This window comes from Hemitrygon akajei, chromosome 4 (genome assembly GCF_048418815.1).
Source record: "Hemitrygon akajei chromosome 4, sHemAka1.3, whole genome shotgun sequence".
In the NCBI taxonomy this organism is placed as follows: Eukaryota; Metazoa; Chordata; class Chondrichthyes; order Myliobatiformes; family Dasyatidae; genus Hemitrygon; species Hemitrygon akajei.
Window position 1 is genome coordinate 94,950,155 of NC_133127.1, and position 14,062 is coordinate 94,964,216.

General features: G+C 38.5%; 1 protein-coding gene across 1 annotated transcript in view; it reads left to right on the top strand.

Moving 5' to 3' along the window:
- Positions 1-1,281: 1,281 nt before the first annotated feature.
- Positions 1,282-14,062, top strand: part of LOC140726543 (probable ATP-dependent RNA helicase DDX60) — an 80,677-nt gene continuing 67,896 nt past the window's right edge. Inside the window, exons 1-6 of the mRNA XM_073043075.1 lie at positions 1,282-1,595; positions 1,731-1,800; positions 5,393-5,582; positions 7,298-7,651; positions 8,683-8,793; positions 8,992-9,150. Coding sequence (XP_072899176.1) covers positions 1,373-1,595; positions 1,731-1,800; positions 5,393-5,582; positions 7,298-7,651; positions 8,683-8,793; positions 8,992-9,150 — 1,107 coding nt within the window. The 5' untranslated portion in view covers positions 1,282-1,372. The remainder of the gene's footprint in view (positions 1,596-1,730; positions 1,801-5,392; positions 5,583-7,297; positions 7,652-8,682; positions 8,794-8,991; positions 9,151-14,062) is intronic.

A 14,062-nucleotide genomic window follows, 5' to 3' on the forward strand; every position in this document is an offset into this window, starting at 1 on the left:
TTTGCTGTGGCCTCCAAGAATGGTTATATCAATATTAGAAACATAGAAAACCTACAGCACAATTCAGGCCCTTCGGCCAACAATTCTGTGCTGTACATATACTTATTTTAGAAATTACCTAGGGTTATCCATAGCCCTCTATTTTTCTAAGCTCTATGTACCTGTCCAGGAGTCTCTTTAAAACACCTTATCATATTCACCTCCACCACTGTCACCGACAGCCTATTTCACGTACTCACCACTCTGCGTAAAAAACTTACCCTGCATTTCCTCTGTACTTACTTCCAAACACCTTAAAACCGTGCCCTCTCATATTAGATAGATAGATAGATAGATACTTTATTCATCCCCATGGGGAAATTCAACTTTTTTCCAATGTCCCATACACTTGTTGTAGCAAAACTAATTACATACAATACTTAACTCAGTAAAAAATATGATATGCATCTAAATCACTATCTCAAAAAGCATTAATAATAGCTTTTAAAAAGTTCTTAAGTCCTGGCGGTAGAATTGTAAAGCCTAATGAATGGCATTGGGGAGTATTGACCTCTTCATCCTGTCTGAGGAGCATTGCATCGATAGTAACCTGTCGCTGAAACTGCTTCTCTGTCTCTGGATGGTGCTATGTAGAGGATGTTCAGAGTTATCCATAATTGACCATAGCCTACTCAGCGCCCTTCGCTCTGCTACCGATGTTAAACTCTCCAGTACTTTGCCCACGACACCCATTTCAGCCCTGGGAAAAAGCCTCTGACTATCCACATGATCAAAGCCTCTCATCCTCTTATACACCTCTAACTGGGCTGAGAAAATATTCTGATGTTATTTGTAACAGAAAGGACTTCTATAGCTCCCGAACTGGAAATGCATCCATTTACCGTTTCAAATGGTGGTGTTAGATACGCGCACGCCTTGAATAAAATAATACTCATATTCTTCTTATCGCGATTTAAAAGAAAGCAAACTTTCATATCAATGTTGACTTTCGAACCTCCCAGTTAGGAACATAAATGGCAAATTTGTATTTCGTAATTTTATCTCGGCATCTGAAGTGATGCAGCTACGAATACAATTGCTACAGAACGTAATTTCTTGACTAGTTTTATACAACGAAAAACAGCTGCATTTTTTTAAATTTGTAAGTCAGCAGCTCGTAGTGGAATTGATGGATTAAAAATAACACTGTGTGTTTATTTTATTTGGAGAGGAGGGGCTCACGCCAGGGAGGTGCGCGGGTGAGGCTGACTGCAGTCGCCGGGTCGATGTGGAGCTGTTGCGCAGCCGCAGTGTCTTTCCGTCCTGGTGCGACACGGCGGCTGAATCTCACATCAGCGGCGAGCGGGCCTTCGGATCGCACGGTACCGCAGCAATGTATTCAGGAGAGGCCGAAGCTTTGGAAGGCAGTAGCGGCTTCAGCAGTGACTCACTGTCGGAAGGCGAGAGCTCGGTGCTGGAGGACGATGAGCCCGAGGAGGTTTTCTCCGACCTGTCGGATGAAGAGCTGCTGGATGAGGCGGGGAGCGGCGAGCAGGATTCGGAGTCAGGCCCAGGCTCGGGTTCGGGCCCGGGCGAGGGGGGCAGGTTGCCGGCGGGTAAGCGCGCACTGAGGCTGAGAATGCTTCCAGAGGGACCCGGCCTGAGAGAGGCAGCGCTCGGGGCTGGAGGCTGTGGGCGAATCGAAAGGCCCTTTGCACTGATTAATATCTAATTTTCCTTCCCCTCTGCAGATTTGCAAAAGCATCTGAGTTTTCTCAAAGGGATGTCCAACATTTTGCTGAGCAAACTTTCCAAAGCCGAGTGAGTAGTTAATCGGTTTATATTTCTGTTAGAAATAAAGGATCGCGGCGTTTCTATGTTTGACCTTGACTACACATATAAAGCAGAGTTAGTATTTATTCTATGTTCTTAAAACCCACCCACATCTTTCCTGCCTCGAGATGGCGAACCACATGGGTTGGGACCGGAAGCAAAACTGTTTCGTAAAATAATCTATGGCTTGAGTTGCGTCAACTCAGAAGAATATCGGTTGCTTTTTCCTAGCAGTGCGGTTTGATTTTTAAAAGATCTTTTAAGTGCCTTTGTTGTTGTATAGGTTCTTCAAATTTTTCTTTAGTGCCATGATACTGCATTTTTAGGCCTTGGATTAATTATTGAGGAGGGTGAACGTAGCAGTTTGGAGCATAAGGAGGCCATTTGGCCCCCATAAGATCATGGACAATGAAACTGTACCCATTAAGTTACTGTCTACCACCAGTAACTTAATAATTTTACCTTTTAAGGACCTGTCGTCCTCTGCCATTTTTTTTAAAGAAAGGCTTTCTTACCCTGCACTTTGAAGAAAAGCTCCAATACTTATGACTTTCCATGAGTAGAAAAAAGCCTCATTTACCTTAAATGAGTCACCTTGTATTTTTAAATATTGACATCTGGTTCTGGATTTTCCTGCTAGAGGGAATACTCTTTCCACAACTACCCTGTTAAGGTCTCTCTGATTCTTTTATGTAACCCCTTCTGGCCTTATCCCTCTTTTTTAAAAAAAACTATAATTATTTTGGCTAGCTGAGTTTTCTAGAAAGCAATAGCCATAAATCTGTAGCATCCAAGGCAGCTTCAAGGAGCGGTGCCTCAGAAAGGCGTCATCCATTATTAAGGACCCCAGTCGTCCAGGACATGCCCTCTTTTCATTGTTATCATTAGGAAGAAGGTACAGAAGCCTGAAGGCACACACACAGCAATTCAGGAACAGCTTCTTCCTCTCAGCCATCTGATTCCTAAATGGATATTGAACCCATGAACGCTACCTCACTTTTTTAATATTGTTTCTGTTTTGTGATACTTTAATCTTAACTATTCTATAAATGTATATATACTTACTGTTAATTATTTATTCCTTCTATATTATCATGTATTGCATTGCACTGCTGCTGCTAATTTCACGACAACTGCCAGTGATTATTATTATTATTTAATTATGGTTTTATATTGCTATATTTCTTCACTGTTCTTGGTTGGTGCAGCTGTAACGAAACCCAATTTCCCTCGGGATCAGTAAAGTATGTCTGTCTGTCTGATAATAAACCTGATTCTGATTCCATTTCGTAGAAGGTGCAGGGAATTTATATTTAAAACATTAGCAAAGTGATACTGCTGCTAACTAAGCTATTTAACAGATACTAAGGATAAATAGTAATTAAGAATTCTGCATAATGTATTTGGAATTCATTTGAAAGTTTTGAGTAAGCCAGAAGTTTTACTCAATGCAGTCCCTTGACAATTTGACTCTTCAGTGAGTTTGGGATAAATCTGTTTTAACCCCACATACATTTTGATCTCAGATTTGAGTATATCATTTATAATAATAACATCAAATTCAGTTCTGAAATTTGATGCTGTCTTAACAGTTTTTTCAAAAGAGAACTGGATTTTATGGAAAAAAAAGTGCTACTGATAATGCCTCTGTGTGCCCGTGTTCAATTTTGTTTTGGTTATGTACCAGTTTCTGTAGTCCTCTATCAGAAGTTATAGCCCCCCTATCCCAGTCAAATTCTGTACTAATCTTGGACATTCTGAATCCTTATGTATTCTTGGACATTTGGAGACAAGCATGCCAGGACAATAGACAATAGGTGCAGAAGTAGACCATTCGGCCCTTCGAGCCTGCACCGCCATTTTGAGATCATGGCTGATCATCTACTATCAATACCCGGTTCCTGCCTTGTCCCCATATCCCTTGATTTCCCTATCCATAATATACCTATCTAGCTCCTTCTTGAAAGCATCCAGAGAATTGGCCTTCACTGCCTTCCAAGGCAGTGCATTCCAGACCCCCACAACTCTCTGGGAGAAGAAGTTTTTCCTTAACTCTGCCCTAAATGACCTACCCCTTATTCTCAAACTATGCCCTCTGGTACTGGACTCTCCCAGCATCTGGAACATATTTCCTGCCTCTGTCTTGTCCAATCCCTTAATAATCTTATATGTTGCAATCAGATCCCCTCTCAATCTCCTTAATTCCAGCGCGTACAAGCCCAGTCTCTCTAACCTCTTTGTGTAAGACAGTCCTGACATCCCAGGAATTAACCTTGTGAATCTACACTGCACTTCCTCTACAGCCAGGATGTCCTTCCTTAACCCTGGAGACCAAAACTGTACACAATACTCCAGGTGTGGTCTCACCAGGGACCTGTACAAATGCAAGAGGATTTCCTTGCTCTTGTACTCAATTCCCTTTGTAATAAAGGCCAACATTCCATTAGCCTTCTTCACTGCCTGCTGCACTTGCTCATTCACCTTCAGTGACTGATGAACAAGGACTCCTAGATCTCTTTGTATTTCTCCCTTACCTAACTCTACACCATTCAGATAATAATCTGCCTTCCTGTTCTTACTCCCAAAGTGGATAACCTCACACTTATTCACATTAAACGTCATCTGCCAAGTATCGGCCCACTCACCCAGCCTATCCAAGTCACCCTGAATTCTCCTAACATCCACATCACGTCACACTGCCACACAGCTTAGTATCATCAGCAAACTTGCTGATGTTATTCTCAATGCCTTCATCTAAGTCGTTGATGTAAATTGTAAACAGCTGTGGTCCCAATACCGAGCCCTGTGGCACCCCACTAGTCACCACCTGCCATTCCGAGAAACACCCATTCTCCGTTACCCTTTGCTTTCTATCTGCCAACCAGTTTTCTATCCATGTCAATGTCTCCCCCCCCCCCCCAATGCCATGAGCTTTGATTTTACCCACCAATCTCCTATGTGGGACAATCTATGTTCAGAATTTAATTCTTGTAGCCTTAGTGTCTCAATGCCAAGTCTGCACTGTACCCCATCAAAGGATAATACAAACTTGCCGGAGGTGCCAAAATGAATGGAGTTTTCCTATATATTTTTAATCCAAACCATACCTCTGTGTAGTTGCTTTTCTATGGTTATATTTTTGGCATGTCAGACGATGTTAACAGATCCAAAGTGGATTACCTTGTTTGCCATATTTCTGTCAGTGTTTATTGCAAAATTTCTGTTTGCATTTATATTTGCACAAATAACCTGACACTACAGGTCTCACACTGCTTATTCAGTTATGCTCTGGTTATCCCTTATTAGCTCTACTTCCTAAACCATTACCTAAGTCAGTAACTTACTCCAATTGATCTAGCTTCTTTTGATGGTCTTTTTTTTTCTGAAACCATATTCAGTTCTTTCCAGGACTCCACGTAACTTATTGGTTCATTTAGCTAGCCACTGTACTCATTATCACTCAAATTTTAACAAAGTTGGTTAGATATGTAGATCTGTGATCAGTTTTGTATTAGCTGCAGTTACTTTGTCTCTGGAATTGACATTTTACATATCTAAATGTTCATAACATTTCTTACAGATGTGCCAGCTTGTTACATGATTCGGTCGAGTCAGAATTTTTTTTAATCGATGGGGATTCATTAATGATTCAACATGCACTAAATAACACCTTTTGTGAGGGGCAGAATTTGCACTTTTTCTATTTGGTGGAACGATTTTTATTTGACATCCTCCAAAAAGGAGCAAAATACGTCATCGTATTCTTTAAGGTATGTGGTTATATACTTCCAATGACTTTGCTGTGTATAGTATTATGCAAAAATTGTAAGTTTATGAAAAAAATTCATAATATTTTATCTTTATTAGATTTGCTTGTGATTTTATGGAAAATATGTCCTCAAAGCACAATACTGGTGCAAACTTGGGTTTTGGGAAGGAACATGTATTATTATATCACCCTTCATAATATTTAAGACTGAGTATATTAAGAAGTACAGAAGTATTTCGTGTACAATGGTCCTGCAAGCTTCCATCTTATTAAGTTGAACTGGATAGGAATCGGCCCTTCAAATTGCCAGGTCTGTGCTGTACATTTTGCCCATCTTTACTTCCTATCAAGCTTTGCTTTAAATATACCCACTAACTTGACCTCCTGAGCCATTTGTGGAATGAATTCTCTGACCTTGCCTTTCCAATGCCTGTCTCAGCATCCAGTTCAGTAACTTGGTCACCACTGATGTTAGGCTCGCCACCCTGTAGTTCCCTGTGTTAAATAAAGACATATTAACCATTCTCCAGTCTTATGCTGTCTTAGCTATAGCTTATGAAGATTAAAAAAAATCTGGTGGGGCCCAGCAATTTCTTCCTTTGCTTCCCACAGTGTCCTGTGATAGACTTAGGCCTGAGGATTAATTTTTTTGTGTCTCACTTTTATTTTTAAAAGCATTTTCACCCTTGTTTTAGTATCTATGTTTAAATTTTCCATGAAATCTATACAAAATCTGCCATCTTGTGCATCCTTGAGTTCAATTGCTTCACCAGTATTCTGCCTTGAATTATGAAGGCTCAAAGTTTTGAAACTCCCTGCCAACCTTTGCATTTTCATTTCTGCTCTTTAAGATATCCATAAAGCTACTTTGAACAAGGTTTTTATTATCTGCCCTAACATCTAGTAGTTCAGTATCCATTTTTCTAGTTGATAATCCTAAATGGTACCTTGAGATGAATTTCCTGAATTATCAATACTATAATTGACAGTTTATATAATGGAAGTTTCTGTACTGGATCTTTTGTGCTAGGCGGAGAGAGACTTTATTATCTCAACTGACAATGTAGCACTTGATTTTGTGCCAGTGTCAGAGGCCTTAACCCAGAGCTTTCTGATTTGGAATGTGCTTCCACTGAAATAAAAGTACAAATATCAAAAGTGGTACTGGAAATACACTGTTGCACTCTATAATTTCTAAGTCTTGTGGAATTTTTACAGCAGTGATGTAATTTTATGGCACTATCTTGACCAATTCAACAGAACAAATCTGTCAGTTTTTGGCATTTGGAGACAAGCTGATCTAGTGCTACTTCAGGTGTTTCAAATTCTGTACTTTGGAGTAGCAAAGGATTGGTCACATGCGGCTGTACTGCTAATGAGAATAACTGCAGTTAGTCTTCTGAAAGGAGTATTTATTCTTCCATTGTCATTTATGTGACTTTGTTTTATAAAATTAACCGCCATGTTTGCTTAAAAGTCAACTTAAAATTATTTTAATTGGGTGTAAGTGCTTTTGTGTTATCTTAAGAAATAATGCTGTATAACTGTGAAGGTTCTTTGTATTGACAGTGTCTTTTTCCTGATGACCTGCTATGAAATTTAAACAGAAAATTTAATCAATGTGGAACATTGTCCAAAATTTAGAGATTTACTTCAGCCATTTTTATCTATAGTTTGCATATATTGCTTTAATAAATCTAGTTCTTTTTTTTCTAGGATGCTGAAAGTATGTGGCTTGGGAACTCCTATCTTCTTTCATTGCGAAGTGCATTAATTCTTCATTTAAAGAACAACATTGAGGTTCCAGTGTATACAGAATTCTCCAACTGCTTTTCATTAGAATGGCAAGCCTTTGTGCAGGAACACTATCCATATTTCATATTGATCAGTGACGAAGCATTTAAGTTAGCTGGCAATAAAGGCATGTCCAGCTACCTGTTGAAGATCTTCATTTTTCACACACTAGGAAATAAAATCAATGTTGCAATGACTTCAGGCATACATTCGGATATTCGCAGGCTTTATGGATACTACATTAACAGTAAAATTGGTTCTGCAAAATGTAAAAAGGTGATGCTCATTACTCTTCATTACTTTTAATAGATTTCATCAGTTTCATTTAGCATTCTAGGTTTTTTTTGCTTTAATTCATTTTCCTCTTTCTCCTTATGCCACTCACCTTTCCAAGCCTCTGCCAGTGCTACCCATTCGCCGTCCAGTATGAGGAAACATGGCCTCTAATTTGGAGCCCAATTTCCTGCTCTCCTCACACAGATGTTGAAAGGTGACTGCCTGTAAAAAGACCAATTTGATGGTTTCAATTGGATACCTGTGTTTCAGTCCTGAAAATTAAAATTTTTCTTAGTTATAGAAGGCCAGCAAATTTGGTACAGTGATGCAGACTTGCATGGGTTTGTGCATGACTTGTCATATTTTGTGTGTTGCAATATGGATTTAAGTGGTCACAAGTGTAGAGTAAGGTAAGTTTCTTTAGTAACTTGGAAATTAGGAACCTCTCTTTGGTGGCTTGTGTAATCTTTATGATGTGCTATTAATTTTTATAATGACTATAAGTTTCTAAAAAAAAAAATAAAAAAATTTTCAGGTGATACAACTTTTCTAAAGTAAAATAAGTTTTGCAAGTAGTTTTAATCCAGAGATCTTTTATTAAATATTCAGGCCTTTTTGTTTAAATAAATCTTTACTATTTCACCATTATTCTATCCAAGCCTGGCTTGAAATTGATCCCTTAATAACTAATTTGCCAGATAATTCCATCACGACCAACATTTTCCCAAAATGTTTATTGATTATTTCACAGCAATTTTTATTTTAATTTAGACATGAAATCAAAGAATTCAATTTATAAAATAGTTTTACATAAGCAATTTATTTATATCACATCAGCAGTGACTAATGAATTATTGGATTGTTACGAGGCCTTGTTGTAACAATTTCAATAAATTTTGTGGTGTTTTCCGAATGACATATATATTTTTCGAAGATCTGAAATTCTTGGTGGAAATATCGCACAATTAAATTGAAAATATGTATTTTTTTAACACGTGCATTTCATTATTTGGTATTTTTAAACACTTTAGATCCATAAAGATATGGAATCTGCTCACCAGGCTATTGTGTCTTTCTTGTCTCGAAATCACACCATTGGTTTCTTTGGAGATGATCAAAATGGCATGAATGTTTCAAAAGAGGTATGACACTAATAAAAGTTTGGTAAATTTTTAATAGAAACTATTGTAGCTAATACTGTTTTGATAATTTTATGCCCTACAGGAACATTTTGGAAAGAAATTCCTTGTATAACATATGAAATATAAAAATGAATTTGTTTTTACTTATGTTCAATTTTTTATACCTAAATTTCCAACTAAGGTTTTCTGTATTCTCAGGTACAACAAGATATTGCTCAGCTCCAGAGTTTGTGGCCGGAAGAATTAGATATAAGAAGTTATGTTTGTGTTGTTTCTTGTTCAGTGGCTCTCAAGTGCTATATGCACATGTTGAAATACAGAGAAAATCGTAAAGGAGATGAAACTACTAACATCAAGGTAAATTCTTATTTTACACTCCTGATCAGTCATTGCAGCAGATTACAATTTGTTTGCCAGTACATTAACTTCATTCTCTAGCTATGGCACAATTATTTTTTCTACATTTTCTTGAATCCACATGGATCAGAACCACATGTATACAAAATCTGCATTGAACAGATAAAGGGTTTAACAAAATAGATCTTTAGATGAAACAAAGCATTATATCTGGTGATGAAAGCAGTCAGTAAAATTTAGTTGGGTGATGATTGTTGTGCTTCCTGGATTCCATAAAATAGTGCAGGCTTCTATTTTTAAGTATGGATAAAGATCGTGACTATATTACTGAAGGAAAACACTGAATAAAGTGCATCATTCTAGACTTAAGATTTCCTACTTTGTCATAACGTACTCCCTCTGGCATTGAAGAAATGCATTCACAAACTTTTTGTTATAATTTTAATGTCATTGTTGCAAGATATTTGGAGGTGTGATGAAAATGGGTTTCAAATTCCAAAGGAATATTGAAGCATGGCTTAACTCTTGCTTCAAGAAGTGAACTTTGAGGAGATGGAAGAATCTTAGCAACATCCATGTAAATGCCTGCACCCTCTTATGTGTAATAATTTTTCCTATAATTTGGTGACAAGATTATGCAGAACATAGACTGTGTCTTATTTGTGTGAGCTTTTCTAACATAATCTCCTTGGGCTTGAGCTGTCGTCATACACACCAAAGTCCTTCTGTTAGGTTTTCCATGTATGTGAACCTTCCAAGTATGGCACATCACACATCAATAGTGATAGGAAAAAGTAGTTTTGTATGAAGTGCAGTTTATGAAGAATGGAGGGCCCATTTAAAACTGGTTTCTGGAGCCTAAGGGTGGTAGTCTAAAGATGTTGGCTGCTGAAGCCCTGAGGTATAATTGCAGTGGGTGATATGAGTTGATGCCTTCATAGGTAAAGGAGGAATACAGTTTAAAATTAGATATTGGTGACTTTATGCTTAATGCGAAGGGTGAAAGTAATCAATTAAACTGATGATGAATTGAGGTGATCTTAGAGCATTGTGTGAATTTTAGCTGGAAACACTGCTAAACAGTATTAACCAAGTACGTAGTTAATTAGTCACTGTTATGCAGAAATGTTGAGATTTTGATAAGGTGCCATGGTGAGCTTGTACTTCTGTTTTGTGCAGACATATATGGTGCATAAATACTAGCCGATGTACAGCTAGTAGTTTGGACATTATCTGGCTCTAAGGGGGGAGCTACTGCACAGGACCGAAAGAAGCTGCAGAGGGTTGTAAATTTAGTCAGCTCCATCTTGGGTACCAGCCTACAAAGTGCCCAGGACATCTTCAAGGAGTGGTCTCTCAGAAAGGCAGCGTCCATTATTAAGGACCTCCATCATCCAAAGCATGCCCTTTTCTCACTGTTACCATCAGGTAGGAGGTACAGAAGCCTGAAGGCACACACTCAGTGGTTCAGGAACAGCTTCTTCCCCTCTGCCATCTAACTCCTAAATGGACATTGAACTCGTGAACACTACCTCACATTTTCTGTTTTTTTGCATGATCTTTAATCTATTCAATATACGTATACGGAAATTGATTTAATTATTTAATATTATTATTTTCTTCTGTATTATGTATTGCATTGAACTGTTTTGCTAAGCTAAATATGATGCATGCTGGTGATAATAAACTTGATTCTGATTTAGTGTAGTTTTGAGTACAGTGGATTCCAGTTCATTGGGACAAGTACATTTTGGTCCAATTAAGCAGCTACTCCAATTAGCCCAAGTTTCATGGAAATAGTTAAAAAGCTATAAAAAGACAATCTACAGTTTAACTGAGTGACAAATTATGTATTTAAGTGAAATACAGAACAAATTAGAACACTACCAATACTACTGGTTGTATCTGACGATGACAAGAACCCTTTGTGGGAGACTGGAAAAAACTGTTGCACTGAGGCTCTCTCTCGACCTTGGAAGTATGGGTTTTGTGGAATGAAACTGAGGTTTTCCTTGGTTGCAGTGGATGACCATGACTACTGTGCCTCATCATGTCCCTCGCTCTCCACATAGCATTGCAGAACCATCTTCCTGGCCATTGGATCTCACTAGATCTTATCTGCTCACTCTATCAGAGCTGACTTTGCATGCTAGAATAGGCTTATCCCTATCTCACAGGGTATGATACCTACTGGCTGCCCTCACCTGGTTTAGTCTGCCTGTTGAAGCAGTGTACCAGGGTATGGCTCCTATCATATGCAAACAGCTACTTGAAACCACATGTGAGAGCTGTATGTCCTGAGGGGACCAAAGGTAACATTCAAGAGTATTGTCAATACCTTCAAATTCTTCATAGTGCCTAACTTGTTGAAGTAGTGAAATAGTTTTGTGGCATTTTCGAGCCTGAATGCTTGAAACCGCAGCAAGCAAAACAGTTCTGAATTGTCTTGCTGTTTATTTCTTACTAAACATCAGTGATAAAAGATCACTACTTTTTGAAGTCAAGCATGCAACTGAAGCTGCTTAAAACTGTTCCCTCTAAGCAGAGTAGTGTCTAACAGCCACACAAATACACACGACAGGCGACGGCTATAAACCATTCGACAAGTCTCCTGTCTCAGTTAAGCAGCATAATGTCCCAAATAAAGAAAGGCGATTTTGTTTATTGATTTTTCTTCATTAAGAGCTGTTCCCTGATTAAAATGGCCCTATTAACTGGAGTCCACTGTATTTACAAATTTTCATGGTAGATTTTTCAGAAAAGAGAAGAACAAAGCTGGAAAGTTATATTCTGACATTCAGGAAATTTATGCTTTTGATTGTATCAATAAGAGCCACTGCCTTTCATGATCCATAGTTTTCTTAGCTTTACATTCAATGCTTGTGGAATTTCTTGAAATTGTTATAGCTTTGTTTACTCAAAAGTCAGTGCCCTATTCAAACAAGTTATCCTGTGGAGAAACTATATATGAATTGTCATTCAGGTAATTTAGTTAGATTGTTTACCCCTTCCGGGAACTACATTAATCCAAACTTATTTAGCATTCTAATATTTATATATGAAATGATGAATTTTCTATTTTTTTATTTTTGCTTCAGTTAGCTCAGACATACATTTATCTAAATGTGTTACTGTGCCCTGCTGCCCTTAAAAATAAAGGTTCAAAAGTACAACTTAATGTCAGAAATGTATACAATATACATCCTGAAATGCTTTTTCTTTGAAATCATCCACTAAAACAGAGGAGTGTTCCATAGAATGAATGACGGTAAAATGTTAGAACTCCAAAGTCTCCCCCCTCCCCCCACTGGCAAAAAAAAGTATTGGCACCGCCACTGAGCACTGAAGCATGAGCAAAGGAATAGCAAAGATACAGACTTGCAGTTACCCCAAAGACTTCGAGTTTCACCTGGTATTCGACATACTGCAGGATCTCTCTCTATCTAATAAGGGCGAAAGTGGTGTCTCCATTTTCCCAGTGAGTGGGGTGACATAACAAACAACTCTGGTTTACGATGTTAAAAGTCCGTTATGTTGCTTTTTTTGAGCTCTGTGCCTGAAGCTCACAAAGATTCCCGGGTCTTCATGCACACAGCCGTAGATATTTCGACTCCCCTGACGACACATGGGTCTCCTGTCATGACACTAACTCTCGATCCACCAGTTTCCAGAGCCCTGAGATCTTAGTCTTCCGAATCTGAGCCAGACTCTTCGCCAGGCCTTTGGCGTGCTGAACAACGGCCAGTTATGGAACCCCGAGAGCGGGTCCCATTCTCGTAATGAACTGTAGTCAGCGTGTAACTCCAGGTCAGGGTCTTCAAAAGAACCCTGAAATAAAAAAATAGAGATATTAAAAATGGAAATAGAGCTGTTTCCAAAGATGCAAGCAAAGGAGTCGCCATTAGGGCCTTGGTTGTAGTGCATTTCCTGCAGCAGCCTGCTGGCTGTGGCTACTTTAGTGATGGAGTCGTGGAGTAAAGGATTGCTGCGTGAATTTCTCCAAGTTACCTAGCCGACTGCAGGAAGAATTTTTTTTTATTCTCAATGTATTAATGTGCTTTCTAGTGTGCGGCCATTCCATTTAAAGTTCTGGTGACTCCCAGACAGCAGCTGCTAAATTTGATTTTGGTAAATTTTCTCCTTGGATGCACAAGCAACAAAGCTTACAAGTTGGTCTTGGAAAATCTTAAGCCGAGCATACCCTACCCTTGTACTGAGCAGACAAAAATGTATTGCGTTGTCTGTTTCTTGCAATATTTGCAAGTTTTGGGTTTGCAGGATGAACCCTTTTCTCCACGTCCACTTTTGACTGGCAGCTTGAGTGCTTTATTTTCTATAGGTGATCAGATTCTCTTGTGGCCCTGCAGGAAGCTGTTCAATCAACCTAATGTCTATGCTGACTGTAGCATCATTTTCTACAAGTTGTTTATGCCACAAATCCCTGTAGGTGATTGCAGCAATAGTGCTAAATAGCTTTGTTATCGCGTGGAAACTCCTGCATGATTTTGGATATTTCTCTGCTGTGTTGAGATGATGCAGAAAATGTCTCAAATCCTTTACTTGCAGATTTTTCTCCTTGGCTATCCAACAACAACTTCAAGTTACAGCTGCTTTTCTACTGGAGATGCATATGCTGTTAATATTCAGGACAGCAATGATTCTACAACAATAATTTTGATGGATTTTCTTTGTTGTAGAGTGGTGCCATACAGGCAAGAATGTCCAACACGGGAATAAAATATGGTAGTTTGGATTTCAATCATGAGTGGATTGTTCTCTTTTTGAATTTAGAAGTTTACTTGTAATGGATCAGGCTCCAAATTTTCATGGTAACAGTATACAATCTGATTGGTGTTATTCTGAGGTGAAACTGGGTTTGTGAATAAATGAGCTATTCCAAAAGATGTTCATC